Source organism: Lipophrys pholis, assembly GCF_963383615.2.
Source record: "Lipophrys pholis genome assembly, chromosome: 4".
Lineage (NCBI taxonomy): Eukaryota > Metazoa > Chordata > Actinopteri > Blenniiformes > Blenniidae > Lipophrys > Lipophrys pholis.
In genome coordinates, this window is record NC_137637.1 from 31,349,433 (window position 1) to 31,365,885 (window position 16,453).

The following is a 16,453-nucleotide window of genomic DNA, read 5'->3' on the forward strand; positions in this document are numbered from 1 at the left end:
ATTCGTCTTAAACCCCATTACTGCTGATCAATGCTGCCTCTTTCACAGTTAGAGGGAAATGATCTGCTTGAGAGTTATGTATTTTTTTCAGCATATTTTAGGGCCATAGCTTGCACAGTTCTCCATTGTGAGATTTCACTTTGGTCCAGATGAAGATGACCTATAATGAACGAGTAATAGAAGTCGGCATTGCCTCATAATTAACATTTAGCCACTTCAAAATAACTTGGGAGTCCCATTACAGTGCTATTCTCCACTACCAGAAGCAGACTGACCACAGGAGTTAATGAAATCCAGCAGTTGGTCTGTGGGCATCAGCCGCCACCAAATGACCCTCCTTCAATCTCCAGACGGGGTGTCGCTCTCTGTCCGTGAGCCCGAGGGAGTTGAGACGTGGGCCGCAATCTCACCGCGACTCCGTCCTGCATCGATGATCACTTTCACGAACCCCATCCTCCGAAAAGAAAGCAGCTCCCTCTGTGTGAAGTCTCAGCTCTCTCTCCCCCCCCCCCCCACTCTCTCTCTCTCTCTCTCTCTCGCTCTCAGTGCCTCAAATTAAGATTTCAGTAATTAAATTGATAAAAGTCATGCATGCCAATATGCCTCATGGTTCCAGACCTGATTTCGTACGCCATGCAGTTGTGGAGAGCTGTGGAAGTTCTACCTTTGATGTGGCATTCTTTATTATTGAAAATAATTGGATTCCTCCCTCCCTCCCTCTCCCTCTCTCTCTCTCTCTCTCTCTCTCTCTCTCTCTCTCTCTCTCGTACAGTCTGGCTGTGTTCACTCTGGGCTTGCTCCGTTATTTGACCTCTTGCTGCTGGAGTCTCTGAGTTAACTGGTGGTTTCAGGCAGGTTCGCGGCTAACCCTAACCCTGGGAAAAAAAGCGGATTTGGGCGTCCCAGGCAGGCAGTGTGCAGGGAGATGTCCCGTTACCACAGGTCGGAGGTCATTCTGCAGGTTGGGGTGGCGGCTGCCAGCGAGTGGGACTGCTGGGAGCAGCAGCGGAGCCTACCGGGGCTCCGTTGCTCTACCTTCATATCAGTTTGGCCGAGCATAAGAAAAGAGCCTCTCTGGCCCACAGGCAGCTGGCTTCCCTCCACACTCAGCGGAACGGCTGATAATCAGCAGAAAGAGACCCCTGATGATTACTCTGCCTCTGCCTAAGACGGCTGCTAACTGCTCGCCTGCTCACTCCTCAGAATGTCAAACTAATACTCTCGTCTGAACACCCCCCCCCCCCCCCACCCCCACCCCTTTTCCCCTCCACTCCCAATGCACCATCGCATAGCCTATAATGTCCATCAATCTCCACTCTCTTTGTATCAGTGGTAAATGTGAATTTAATTGCCACTGGAAGAGACTGAGGGGAATTTTGATTTCCCTCAGTATGTCATCCTCTATCAACACTGGACAGACGGTATGCGTGCACATGTTCCAGGACACAAGTTGTCTGGCCAGCTAGTTTGGTGGCGTCTCTCCCTTGTGGGCCTACGTCGCAGACTCGCGCCTAGAACTGTTTTATTTTTGTTTTTGGTTTTTTTCAGAGTCGCTGCTGCTGCACAGTAGTATAAACCCCCCCCCCCCCCCCCCTCCCTGCCCCGGCCTCCACCCCAAACAAAGCGTCCGCCAGAGTAAATAATGTGCTTGACGCCAAACTGATGAGTCATCAAAACAAGAGGACATCAGCGACCTTATTTTACTGACAGCTCTTAGCTCAGCACGGGCTCTCCACTGCACAGGTCAACACCATTCAGGCTGCTCCTTGACAAGTTTATATAAATTTCAAGTGACTAAATATGAAGCATATTAGACTCCATGAGTCACCAAGAGAACAGCCTGAGTGCAACAAAATAAATAAACGTAAACTGATTTAATGTGTCTTTTCATGGTGCGTCTGTGATTTTAATTAACAAAAAAAAAACACTCAAGTGTAAGTCTGAAAATTTGGATTTGTGTTTGTTTGCTGCAAAAATGGCCCTTGTAAGCCATTGCATGAAGCAACACACGGTATATTTAATGTCATTAAGAGAAAGAGTGACCTCGTTATCAGATTTTAAAGACACATGACTTCCTAAATGTTTAGCACCTTTAAGTGACACTTAATTACAGTGACGTTAATTAAGTGTCCCTGAAGTCAACATCGGCACAGATTATAGAGACCTTATGGTGTTATTTTTTGTTTTTAGTTCATCTTTGAATAATGTCAAAACACAAGTAGGAAACAAACTTTTGAATAAATATTTCTTGCAGCGAAGTGACACGCTTTAAATGTCAGCCGTAGTTTGAAATATTAAACACCTAAATGTTGGCCCTTAAAGTAATGATAATGGTGCAATTAGCACAGATTCACGTCAGTCTTCTTCGGTTCATACCGAGTACAATAATTATTTATCTCACGCCTTTCAGACTCATTACAAGTCTTTTCTTTTAAAACAGGTCTTTCCCACAGCGATGGCTTGCACGGTTCGGGGGTTAAACAGCTCAGTGCAGGCCATTGTGTTAAATGTGTTATTATTTACTTAGACCATAAACTAATAATTACTTTGGCTCGTGCAGTAATTATTTAGAGGAGGCATTGTTATTCTGCGAGGAGGACTATCTGTGTTGAAGTCAGCCGACAGCAGCTGTAGCCAACACTGAAGTATATAACAACTTATTAACTCTTCTAAGCACATAAGCCTTTTCAGTATTCTGTAGCTTAAGTGGGCTCAGCCGTGGTCGCTCCACATTATCGTGGTTCAGCTCATTGTGACTTTGGCTTTTTTCTTTCCTGCAATTTTCAGAGATTATGGGAACAAATTAAAGCCCGCTCTTTGTGTCTTTTGTACAGGTATATCCAAGGAGCATCGTCTCCAAAGGACATGGTCATCATAGTGGATGTGTGAGTATCTCAATCCTCTCTCAACTCCCCCACAACCCCTCCTCCTCCTCTTCCACGGGTGGAGTGTCAGTCTTCTTCAAAGGGCGCTAGTGCCACCTGTTGGTGTGTGTAAAGTCCATAGTGCTCCTTATTCATCTTCTAACCTTCATTTAAGTTTAAAACGCGCCGTTCTCCCGATGAGGATGTAATTGCAAAAGCTGTATTCAGAAGAATTGGCCCGTATGGTTTTCTTTGGATTTGTCCTCCTGTCAGGAAGCATCTTAAGTGCGCCTCTGCTTCCTCCCCGCAGGAGTGGGAGTGTCAGTGGACTCACTCTGAAGCTCATGAAAACCTCGGTGAATGAAATGCTGGACACCCTATCAGACGACGACTACGTCAACGTGGCCAGGGTGAGCCGTCGCTCGCAGATCGTGACCTGTGATATAGCGACGCAAGTCGCTCCCGACGCCGATACCAATATTTGTTGTATTCATTAAGCAGGTGCTAATCAAGCAGGGAGTCAGTGAGCGGCACAGTGAGCTCACGCTGCTCCCTGTTGTTTGCTCGCAGTGGAAACTGTGCACCTCCCTCATTACAGCCTATTTGCTCTCCCTGCCTCGCCGTCGTCTGTAGGATTGGCCTTTCACTCTTCACTGATTACCAAGTTTTCTATTAGGACTAATGTGCAGGGGAATATTAATGTAATTCTATATTGCAGGATAGATAAAACACACGCACACACACACACCAATGCACACTAACACCAACAAGTCCACTGACTTGGTATGGTGGCTCTGTTTGTAGACTGCCATTCGGTAATCCTTCATAATCCATAGCTTTTAGCCAGTGTATGCCTCTAAATCCCAGCTCTGAGAGCAGGAAATGAGCATATGAGCTTGATAATCTGTGTGAAAGTGCATCTGATTTTCACTCGTGTAAAGAAAGCGAGAGCTTACAGAAACTTTGAATTATTTGCAAGCGCAAAATACACTGATGACTGAAAAAAGAACTGAAAGCAATCATCAGACATCATCTTCTGTGCCTGCATGCTTCACTGCACTTCTTTATGACCAACTGTGGCTCCTCTTTCTAACAGCAGTATAATTAGTTATAATGATATAGGCTTTATTTGATAGGGCTCTTTTTATTTATTTTATTTTTTTAATTTCTATTAGATAGTAGATGTATCCCAATTAATTTCCCTTAATCTTGTTTTACAGCTCGACTTTTCAAGTTTTGATACTGTGATGAATGTTGAATGTACGCCGCTGAATACTTAGAATTTCTTTGTCTGGCATTTTTTAAAAAAAAAAAAGAAAGAAAGAAGAGACAACAGCACCGAACCAGAAATGTCACATTTTTACGTCAATTTGTCCCGAAAATGTCAGCGGATTGTGAAGTTGACCTTCAAGGAGAAACAACTATTGAAACATGCTATTACAGACGCTGCTGCTAATATCGTGATCACACACACACACACACACACACACACACACACACACACAGACTCTGCACGCAAGTCGATCCCAGACGCACTCCCACGAACACTCGCACAGCTTTAGCGTAATTTGGTAGATGAGATGAGACAGATGATATTACCCTGCCTGGGTTTGCGTTGCGGTGTAATACACCGGCGTTTCAGATGCACCTGTTCTTTGCATGGAAAGTTGTAATTACCTGCGTTTACTGCCAGACAGAGAGCAGCAGGGCAGCTTACATCTGTACACTCCTGCAACTGCGTCCTGCTGCCGTGAACCGAGCACACACCGGTGATGCAGTCTTATTTGCGACACACACGCAAATCAGCTATAACATTATGACCAACTGAATATGATTGTGTAGGTTCTTTTTTTGGTTTGTTTGTTCGCTCTGCATACTAAACAAACTTCTGCAGCAGTTTGAGCGCCACTAGCTCTTCTGTGGTGTTTGCCTTCCCGAGCCATACATAACAATAATGAGCCTCGGCCACTCACAAGCCTGTCCCTGCTTTTCCTGCCTTTGAACACATTTAATACTTACACCCCACATAGGCTATAATTTTGGGGGATGATCCGACTCAGTGTTTTGCCCAGTTCCCCCCCCCCTTTCAATAAACTGATGCATGTTTGTTTTTTTGTTTTAATCTTCCGTTTTAGTTCAATGAAAAGGCCGACGCCGTCGTTCCGTGCTTCAGGACTCTGGTCCAAGCCAACGTTCGCAACAAGAAGATCTTCAAGGAAGCCGTCATGCATATGCAAGCCAAAGGAACCACAGACTACAAGTCTGGCTTCACGTTTGCCTTCGAACAGCTTCTCAATGTAAGAACAAAGTCCTAAAGTGCGTTATTTTGGCCTTGACTGACGATGACTAATGCGCATCCAGAAAGTCTTAAATCACACGCTGTGGTGCTGTGCCACAGATCCTACATGGTCATCCTGTCTAATCCGGTTGATAAAACTGAATTTACCGTGATAACACAACCCTGACAGTGATTGGCTGTAGCCTGCATAAGACATTTCCTGAGTGCTGTCACTGCTGAAGGTAGGTCCAATCATAGCTGTTGTAGTGATGGAGAGCAGCTCGCTGTTTTTTGCAGCAGCCAGCGCCGTAGTGAGGTCTGTCAGCAGCAGGCGTCCACGTGCTCTCGACACAGGTGCTGCCTCAGCTCCATATGCTGCTGTGTATTTTAGGAGGCTGCCACCCTAATGGGCTCTGATGGGATGATTGATGAGCGCAGCCCAGAGGAGATCAGCCACAGACACTTTATATTCCTCTGGTGGGCTCGGAGGCATAGAGCCAAGTACCCCCTAAACCCCCTCCACCCACCCCCTCCACCCTACTCTTCCTTGTGCAGGCAGAATTAGAAATAAAAAGGCCCCTTTAATCGCTGTCTGCAGAAGACTCGCTGCCATGATTGAAACACAATAAAAATATGCAATTGTCGCCGTGTTATTTATCTTTATTAGGATCTTGTCACATTGACATGCCGCCGGGCTGCATATCAATGACAGCTGCCATGCGAGAGGGGGCGCGGATATGCTAGAGAAAATGCTTCTGAGACAACCAAATTTAATGCTGGAATAATGTCATATACTCGAGATGCAATCTTAAAATCAGGCTAATATGACAAAGCCCATGCCTGCCAAGGAAGGAGTCCATAAATGCATGGTGAAGAGCTACGAGTGAAAGCTGAGAGTGGATTAGATGGATCTGTTACGCCAACATTTTCGGGAAAGAAGAGAGGAAAAGAATAGTTTGAGGAAATACTACGCGGAGAATGAATGTGAATGCCACCCGAGCCTCTGCTGGCTGGTGCCAACAGGAAGCGTTGTTGATGGCGTCTCCGGTGTTGTGGGGCAAGATGTTAATTAGTATGAAGAGGCCTTGTTTTCCCACACATTTACCACACTAATTCACTTTTTAGAATAATGTTGGAGCAGCGGGACCTTGTTCTTTTGTTCCTCTAACCTGTGTCCCCCGCCATGTTCCCTTTTCTTTCTTTGCTTGTCTCCCTCTTGTGTCGTTTCATGTGCCACAGGAGAGCAGCGCCCCGAGGGCCAACTGCAATAAGATGATAATGATGTTTACAGATGGTGGGGAGGATCGTGCACAGGAAATCTTCGAGAAGTACAACTGGCCCAACAAAACAGTGAGTGTGTCCCTGTAACGCCGTTACGCGTTGGCCGCCTCTGCCAGGCCGGGAGATCACGTATGTCCACAAAGAGTCTCAAGAGTCCCATTTCCGACCCCCGTCGTCACGGTTTTCTGCTGACATCGTCTCATTACAGCCCGAGCAGTTCTTAGTCTCTCAGACATGCCAAGTGTTCCAATCTGTGCAAAATATGTTATTGTGGATTTTTTCTTTTTTTTTTTTTTGTGGTATTTTGTTTTCATCTTTTCTCTGCTCTCAATCTGTCTCTCCATCTTTCTCACTTCTCGTGTCTCTTTTGTTGTTTGGCTGCTGGTGTTAACAGCTCTGACCTGCTGACTAATTAGCCACTTTATCATCAGAGCCTGTAATATTAAAGCCTGTAGAGTCTATGATTTATTTTTTTTGTGTGTGTCTTTGGTCTCGCCTTATTGTGGTTTCCACGCCTTCATTTCATGTTCCAACCAATATTAATTCTAATCGTTATTACGACCAAGCCTCCTCATGACGTCTTCTGTCATACTGTGACGACTTCAACATTTTAGCGTCACCCTAATAGTGACAGTAAAATATGTCATTTCTGTTGATAGAAGAAAAGGGCTTGGGTTGGGGGCTGTTTTGCATTATTTACTGTATAGAAAACTATTTTATTTAAGTGTTATATATTCATAACCTTTAATTCTTTTTTATAGAAATTAAAAAAAAAATTTACCTTTTTTTTAACCAAAAAAACAGAAAATTTGGTCTTATTATTTTATATTTGCTTATTTAACGGGGAACTGTCAGTTAACCACAAAGCTGCTTATGATGTGTACTCCCTGGTCTGCCCTAAAAAAACGAATATGAAAATGAGACTTAAATAACAAAGTTCCTAACATAATTTAAACTGGAATAAAGAGGGAAGGTGACAATATTGAAGATCATTAAATCATCATTTAGAATATTGTTAAAGCATTCAACACACGGTGTCACAGTACATGATGTAGAAGGTAAATGCATTTCAGTAATATTGCTTATAGAATTGAAAACGACATTCTGCTGTATAGTTGTACGCGACAGCAGAAGCATAGACTAACGGTGTGCTCTGTATATAGGCTCGACAAACATCAGTACATACGAGTGTCTCTAGTATTTGTCTTTTTCTTCCACTTGACTTTTCCTTGTTTGTGTCGTTTACTCGTCCAGGTTCGAGTTTTCACCTTCTCTGTCGGTCAGCATAATTATGACGTCACTCCTCTGCAGTGGATAGCGTGTGCCAATAAAGGTAAGTGAGCAAGCCTGTGTTGGTGAGCATTTCATCCCCCCTGGCGGTAAAAATAATTAATCTGAAGAAGGTACATATAGAGAAGATGGAGGGTATTATAGCCTTCCAATCCAACACAACAAGCCACATACTGCTCATTGGTGAAATATGCATTAAAGCAGATGGACTTGCTGCGACTCAGTTGGTGGTTTGATCTCTGTCTCCTCTCATTCATGTATTGAATTATGCTTGTTCTGATTTTATAGGTGCTCACATTTTTTCTGTTATACATACGCTGCATACTCGAATAGGTGTCTGTATCATTAATACATTTGAGAGTAATTCTAGTGACTTCCCCTCATTCCAATTCAGTCAGTATGCATGTCATATTTGGTGCAGCACCAAAGTAGTGAACAACAATTTATTTTAGTTTTTTAACGTTTGACTATGTGATGGGAGTAATTTTAATAAGCATGAGAATGTGCGCCTCAGAACAACTTACAAAAGCTGCTATTTGTCATCCATCTTCTGCACTGGTTCATCCAATCCGGGGTGCCGGAGCTGATCGGAGCTGACGATGAGCAGCTTACACCCTGAGCAGGTCGCCAGACTATCACAGAGCAAACCAACAGAGTTTATCACACCTACAGGCTACTTAAAGACGAGTGTGGCAGGAAACACAGACCGGCAGAACATACAAACTCCCAAGCCCATTAAGGACTCAAACTAGTCATTTGATTTCACTTTGGCTTGATTTTTTTTTATTGAATGGACTTGAAATCATCCTAAATAATGTAGCCTATTGTTGTTTGTAAACTCCTCATCCTATAAGACATTTGTCCAAGTCAACATATAAACAGCAGTCAATGCACAGAGTGCAGGATTGTACTTACCCTTTAAGTGGATCATGTTTTGGGCATAATGTTCGAGAAACAAATCAAGGTGTCCTCTCCTATTCCCTTCAGAAGCCAGGTGTGCTGGCACCACGGCACATCGCCATAGTGACGATGATTTCCCCGGCCAATAGAAACTAACTCTTTTCAGGAGACAAAAAAAGAAAACTGATCTACTCATGCACAAAGTGAAAGCAACAGCTGTGATGAAGCTCAGTACTGAGGAAATGCACTTTATGACAAATTACTTGTGACAGCACGACCGTAAGAAGTCAACAAAAGTAAGCAATAACCTTTGATATTAGCTCCTCCCCTCCTGTCAGGTAAATCCTGGTGTCACTACTGATGTGCCATGAGCACAGATGCTACGAGAAGCTCATGGGAACGCTGCGGTTGTGAGATGCCGCAAGTATTTATTATACACGTTAAATAGACTTGTGCAAACGTCGTGCAACAAATGCAGCTTAAAGTTGGCGGTCCACTTATCACCCGTAAATGAAACTGCATCGCCGACTGAAGCGTGATGCTCTTTGCTTCACGCCCATTAATGCACAGACACGTTTGGTCGTTAAACGGCAGCGTTGCCCAGTAACCGTACAGCCAGTGTGGAAGTTGGACGTTAAAGCAATTAGCCGTGTCCCGGTCAACTTCTCTGCAACACATATGACTCGCTTTGACAAACGGATGGTGGAGGTTAAGCAAAGCAAATATTTGCCAAGTTTCACATTACCTGAAAACGTATGTCTTAGAGCAGCCGAGTGGTGTTCATCGGTTGTGGTGAAAGTGGGGATAAGGCCAACGGCGGTGCACTGTGTGTGGATGTCTACACATAGCTGATGACTGACAGAGATAATGACACGAGAAGCAGATGGAAACGCAGGATTGCGGTGGGGATGGGGAGGTCCCACTTGTAGAAATCCGAGAAAACAGAAAACAAAACTGCAGGAACTGTGAGAATCAGAAATCGTCAGCAAACACATCAGTTTTCGACAGTTTTTTTAGTACTATGTGATATTAAGGAGCCCCAGCCGTAAAGTACTTTTTCCTCTTGACCGACAGCCTCACGGCCCACGCGTCATCTGCACAGATCTCATCTTCACTTCAGTCCTTCCAGACTCACTTTTGTTTCAGTTTTAATACCTCAACCACTTCTCCTCCTGTCTTTTGTGGCGTCATTCGTCTCTCAGCGTCGCTTGCAGTTTATCTGAAGCCGCTCCTTTATGGGGGGCTTTAACTGGCGGCTGATGAGCTTATTGCCAGTGGAGCCAACCCGCTTCAGAAGCATCGCCCCCAGAAGTTGTTATTAATTAGCAGGAGGAGTCTGGTCGCCGTGTGATTACCATGCCATCTCCCTGTCAGGCAGGGGAAAGTCCAGGATTATGCCTCTGCGCCAACATGCTCTCTGCTGTTTATGACTGTAGTGATTACCATGCTACTAAAGTCAATGCCAGCAGAAGACAATAGTGTTGACACACCGTCCTCAATGGAGCTGTCCTCTCATATCTTCGGCGCTTATTACTCTTTGGTATCTCACTCCGGCAGAGCCAGCTCCCTGACACTTCCAGGCCCTCACCCTTCACCCGTGACATGCACACAGTTGACACACCGTAGTGTAGCACACACCCACAAGTACAAACACACACACACACACAAGTGGGCCACTAGAAGATGCAAGCTGTTGTCTCACTCGAGCTGCAATCCCAGCCCAAGTCGGGAGGGAACCTCTCTGTGACTCTGAGGACAATGGGAACGTTTCTCTCACACAGCGCAACAAAATCCAAAACAAAAAGAAGGTTATCTTTAAAAAAAAAATAATTATAAAATAAACAGCTGAAGTGGGGGATAAATGTTGTGAATAAAATAATAAAATAAATGTCCATAAAAATAAGATTCCACTAAAACCAGAACAATTTTCTCTAGAATCTCGATGGAATTTCTACCACAATCTTACTGGATACGTGTTTCAGGTCACATGTAGCCTCAGTTAAAGTTTTGATGAAAAACAAAATTATGGAAATGTTCAAATAGTATTGGACAATAGTATTGGATTGCTTTTATTGTTATTGCAAGTTTGGATAATCGTGTACACGAGGTAATACCTGGATGATGGTGAATATATAGCATTTGCAATAATTATTTTATTTTTTTACTTTCTGTTCATTTATTTACTGAAGTTAATGTATCTCACCTTTCAATGCTATTTCAGTGAAAGACGGGTGACACGTGCACTAAAGTGTGAGCTGTATTCTTGTTTTTCGAATGAAAAGTACAATTGCAAAAAAAAAAATTGGTTCGCATGTTCGTCCTGTGCGTTCCTGGCTTTTCTCCTGGTACTCCAGTTTCTTCCTAAAATCCCAAACATGCTTAAATAGACATGATGGACACTGCATGGCGTCACATTTCATTCACTCGACTTCCATCGGGAGCAATTTTGTGTTCAGCGTCTTGCTCACGGACACTTTAACTTATGGACGCCATTTTTAAACTCAAGTGTCGTTTTCAGTCATTGCTTGCAGTGCAGCGCATATCAAAGCTTTAATTTGTCTCAGTATAGACACCAAGTATTTTATGAATTAAAAGATGGCATTTTAAAGAGAGCTGACATCTACAAGTGCCAGGATATTATGTAAATGAGTCTCTCGAGTAAATAATTAGGCTCATAATTGATCTTCACACTGCAAATCTCTTTGGTTAACCTGCAGAGGAAATCTACATTCGTCTTACCTTCTCACTTTCTGCCTGCCACCTACAGTTTCCTCTCTGTTTGGCTCTATCGCCTCTGATGCAGCTTCCCTGGCACACAGCCGAGAAGGGAGACACGGCTACTTTGAACAGAATGATAACAAATAACTGATCCGTGCACGTGTGCTTGAACCGGAGACTGAATGTGCAGGGATGTGTGTGGATGTGCACATACATGCATACTGTTCCAGTGCTTTAAGCTTAGTAATGAATCAGACAGGGAAGGCAAATCTCAACACAGACCTCTGTGGAGGAAGCGCATAATTTATGAGAATAATGAAAGTTATTTCAGCTCTTTTAACATTCCGCCGGCGCTGCCTCCATTTCGCGGCTCTTTGTATAAACACTCCTGGCTTTAATAACTTGGGGAGCGGTGTGGTTATGGACCCAGTCGGTCATTCTCCTCCACCCTTAATCAGCTGCAGCGCCGCCTGAAGCCCAGCATTCCCAATGAGCCTCCACATTTACATCCTACAGCACGGCCGTCAGCGCCTACGGGTCACCGGCCACGAGCGCCGCTGTGCCTGCGCCGCCACGACTTCATCACCTAGAGATCATCGTATTACATCTACCAATAACGTGAAGAGATTATAGTGCAATCTACAAATGGATCCCTAATGTACACACGGGGACTGTTTGAATCTTGTGTGTGCGGAGAGAATACTGCACAGGTGTGCGACATGGAGCCGACTGTTGATGCGAAGCCTCCAGCTGGATCAGTGTATTGATTCTCTCATTTTAATCTTCAGGTTACTACTTTGAAATTCCATCAATCGGAGCCATCAGGATCAATACCCAGGTAAGAAGTGCAGATTGTGTACAAAGTCGTGAGGACATCTCTGGAAATACCTTTTTTAAGTAGAGTGAGGGAGATTTAAGACTCAGGTACAACCAGTGAGCTTAAAAAGTGAAAAAATACTCTAGTTAGAAATACTTAAAAGTAGAATTACTTATCAATGACTTTTAACTGAAATGTCTATAGAATGCATTTTATTGAAATTTCTTGAATGAAATGTCTTTTTTAAAGGAACATTGCTCAGACAAACAAAGTCTATACAAATTGAACAAAGATGCAGAAATTACCTCAGTTAATTAAACAGACATAATCCCTCTCAGCGTTCCGATCAAAGTGTTTCAGAGTTTCATATTGTGGACGTAGTCAGTGATCATTTGTGTTTTGTAAAGTAACAGAACAGGTTGGGGGTTTTTGCCCTTAAATTTAGAATATTGGTGTTAATGTAAGATTCATATAACCTCAGATAATGTGTAACATGAAATAAAACAACACACCTGGGGTTATCTTAAAAACATGTAATGTGGTAGTTCTACAAAATCAGAAGGTTTTCTGACTTGGCCTAGCCTGTTGCAATACAAGACTGAACCACAAGATGGTGTGTTGAGTCACCCAAAGAAGAAACACAGAAATGACTGAAGGGTTGCACTGGTTTAGTATACCCTATAAGCAAATTATAAATTATATGACAAAAATAGCACATGTATATGGAAGTAAAGTAAATGCTTCAATATCTTAATTTACACACATGTATGCATGTATTTCCTTGTTGTTTGCATGTACGCACACCTCAGGTTCCTCTCATGCTCAGAGCCGCTACCCCCAATTTGCTCGAGGCTCTACGGGCTTTGAGAGGCCTGTGGGGTAACCTCATTCCAGCTCTAGAAATTGACTCTGTTGTTCGATGTTGGTTCAAGACAGAGGCCACTGCACAGCCCACCTCCTCATCCCCCACCTCCTCATCCCCCCCCTCCCCAGCCCCGGTGAGCGATCAGGCCCCAGAATAGACTGTCAGCTGTTCCATTAACTCTGGCATATTTATATTCTAAGAACTGCCACTTACTCTAATAGGTTTTGTGAAAGTGGGTGACTACGGCGCTCTGCATTGGCCCTGAAGACACACCGGGGCCTTATGTTATTTAACTGCACTCCTTCCTTCAGTATCACAGGCCCATCACATAGTCTCAGCCTAATCCAATGGCAACATTCAAGTAACAGATGGTAATATTATTATTTTACATAATATTTGGGCCTGATGTGTCAGATTAGCAGAAAATTTTTAGAGAAAACTGTTTTTTACATCATCTGTGACTTATTATTTACTTATTTTTTTTAAATTTAGTTTCCCTGTATTTTTCTCTCAGCAGAGCAGCAAGCAGCAGTAACAGCCAAGGACAAATGCTGCCGAGTTCATGGTCACGTTAATCAGATCGGCGATAGCCGTCAGTCAAAGCTCAGATGGTGCTCCAGCCTATGTTACGGCTCGGCTTCCCTTGGACCACATATCTGCGGTTGCTGACTTTTTAAGTTTCCTAGATTGTTCTTGCCAGGCGGAAAATTTCCCCCTATATCCCGTGAAAAGGTCTGGCTGTCACTGTCCTGATGGAATATCTCCCTGTGGCGCATTAATCCGCACTTTTATTGAGCTAATAATAGAATAGGTTACGCCTGTCAGCACCTCGCTGTTCAGACGATGGAAAACAAACGGTCAAAAGCGCAGTGCTGGAATAGCTGTGTGCTCGTACAGGGCACCTCTGCTGTGTATCAGCAATAGATGGTGCCAAGGGTCAGACATTTGTGATAACGGCTCCCTTTCAATAAATGGATGGAAATTTGTCCGTTTGTGACAAAGCATTAATGTTAAATTGCTAAAATTAACATTTAACCCCTGCAGACTTGCTGCATTCTGGCTGATTCTGTTTTTACACTTGATCATATTGTGTTGACGCCTAAAGGGGGCGGGGGGGGGGTCACACATATGAGAACTGCTGGTGTGGTATATTAGAGAGTCATTTCATCATAGGTCTTTATATTAATAAGACACAGAACGGCTCGCGGTTGGACCTCATTGTGCTTTTTTCCACCCTTCTTAAGAGAGCGGTTCCGTTTTGTGTCATGAGGTCAGCCCGCTCAATAATTTCACTCATTATACACAATGTCCCAAATGACAAGGATCGATAGGTTATACACACAAAAAAAAGAAAAGACATCTCAGCTGATGTATGAGCCGGCTCATGAGAACGGAAGAATATAGGGAATATGATGTATGACTTGTGGACTTAACCCTTCACCTCCGCTCACAAGCGCTGTGGCAGGCTTTCACTGTGGCACTGCTGACAGTAGAGCCTCTGGGAGAATGGTGTGTTAGCACGTCGTGCCATTGACACCCTTAATGTGTTTTTAATAGCTCCTTCATAATGATGAAAAACGGCCTTGAGTGGCTCAGGACTGGAGGCCTCGCGGCTCGGCAGGGCCGGGACCCTCTTGCTGGCGGCCCGCTGGTTTATGTGGCGATGGAGACGAGGCCGGTCAGGGTCTTGTAGTTTTACAACAGATGAACATCGGAGGGCTCTTCCAGCTCTCTGCTTCTAACACCAGAACATGACGAGCTCAATAAATGTCTGTTTGATAACGTGTGTTTACAGTGGCCACTCACAGGAGTGTGTGTGTGTGTGTGTGTGTGTGTGTGTGTGTGTGTGTGTGTGTGTGTGTGTGTGTGTGTGTGTGTGTGTGTGTGTGTGTGTGTGTGTGTGTGTGTGTGTGTGTGTGTGTGTGTGTGTGTGTGTGTGTGTGTGTGTGTGTGTGTGTGATGTCATGTCTCAGGAGTACCTGGATGTCCTGGGACGTCCCATGGTGCTGGCTGGTCCCAAAGCCAAGCAGCTGCAGTGGACCAACGTCTACCAGGACGCCCTGGTGAGCCAGAAAGATATTTTAATTACAAACATCACAAAGCAACATCTGATGGACTTACTTTAAGCACAGATGTTTATATTTTCTTCCATTTATAAAATATCAATTAAATATCAGTGTTTGTCAAATATTCATATATTTAACTCTTTTAAATTTTTTGGAAGTAGTTTCTTTAATTTTCAAGTATTAGCTTTTTAAATACTATTTTTACTTTTAATAACACCAACTAAACAGATACCAGTACTTCACTCATTGCATTTGTTACTCAAGTTTATTAGTGGAGCAGGTGACAATAATAATAATAATATTCCTGTCAGTGTGAGAAACATCAACACGCGCAGGTATTACTTGGTCTTTCTTAAAATTAACAAACATTGCCAACATCCTTCACAGAAGTACTCTTCATTTTCATTCCAGAGCTTTGTTTTAATCCTTCTTAAACAAAGATTATACTTTTTCCTTTTCTGGTTTTACAGTTTCTTTCTTTGAATGAAGTGGTTTTGCTTTTCCGATGCTCAATTTGTGTATTTTAAGATTAGAGACAGATTTTGTGTACGCTTTCTTTCTTTCTCTCTGTCTTTTTAGACAGATTTAGCATAAGGAGATATATATATATATATAAAAACATTTTCATTATATTCAATGTTTCATCAGGGTCTGGGCCTCGTCATTACCGGGACCATGCCAGTCTTCAACAACACTCCAGATGCCGGCAGCTCTCAGGTAAAAAAACAGAACTGAAACACCAACTACATCCACACACTCACTCATACCTTGCCGTGACATGATTTTATAGTCGTCCAGGTGAGTAAAACTGTGAAGTTACTAACAGACAGACAAGGTTCGGTGTCGCAGTCGATTTGTTTTTGACCATCATCGATCATTTTCCATGGCATCCATCCAGATGCTGCTCCTCTGGGTAACGCCTCACCCCGGGGTGACGGCTCATCTGTAGTATCCGCGACCATCCGGAGAGGAGAGGAGATGCATCCCGCTTTCAGTATCCATGACCAAAGTATTTACTCTGAGCTTATCGCCGGGGCTTAAAGCAGCAAGCCGACTCGGTTTAAGATAGACTGTGGAAATATGGACTAATCAGATCGCGCACAAAAGTGATAAGTCGGAGATGGCGGGGCAGCGGGGGGGGGGGGGGGGGGGGGGGGGGTCGTTGCTCACGGCACAGCCACCAGCTCCTGGTGATTCTTGGATAAAATGGCAATAATGACTTTCTCTGTTCTTACAGAATCAGCTCATCCTTGGAGTCATGGGCGTCGACATTGCAATCAGTGAAATCAAAAAGAAGACGCCGACGTACAGAGTGAGCGTGTTTCACACTCGTGTTCATGAACTCACACATATTAATGATCAAGTACGGTTTTG

General features: G+C 43.7%; 1 protein-coding gene across 1 annotated transcript in view; it reads left to right on the forward strand.

The window, feature by feature from the left end:
* The window catches only part of cacna2d2a (calcium channel, voltage-dependent, alpha 2/delta subunit 2a), a 145,832-nt gene that overhangs the window by 117,953 nt on the left and 11,426 nt on the right, over nt 1-16,453 (forward strand). The window contains exons 9-17 of the mRNA XM_080461153.1: nt 2,835-2,885; nt 3,175-3,274; nt 5,000-5,161; nt 6,382-6,492; nt 7,678-7,756; nt 12,120-12,169; nt 14,987-15,076; nt 15,728-15,796; nt 16,317-16,391. Coding sequence (XP_080317279.1) covers nt 2,835-2,885; nt 3,175-3,274; nt 5,000-5,161; nt 6,382-6,492; nt 7,678-7,756; nt 12,120-12,169; nt 14,987-15,076; nt 15,728-15,796; nt 16,317-16,391 — 787 coding nt within the window. The remainder of the gene's footprint in view (nt 1-2,834; nt 2,886-3,174; nt 3,275-4,999; nt 5,162-6,381; nt 6,493-7,677; nt 7,757-12,119; nt 12,170-14,986; nt 15,077-15,727; nt 15,797-16,316; nt 16,392-16,453) is intronic.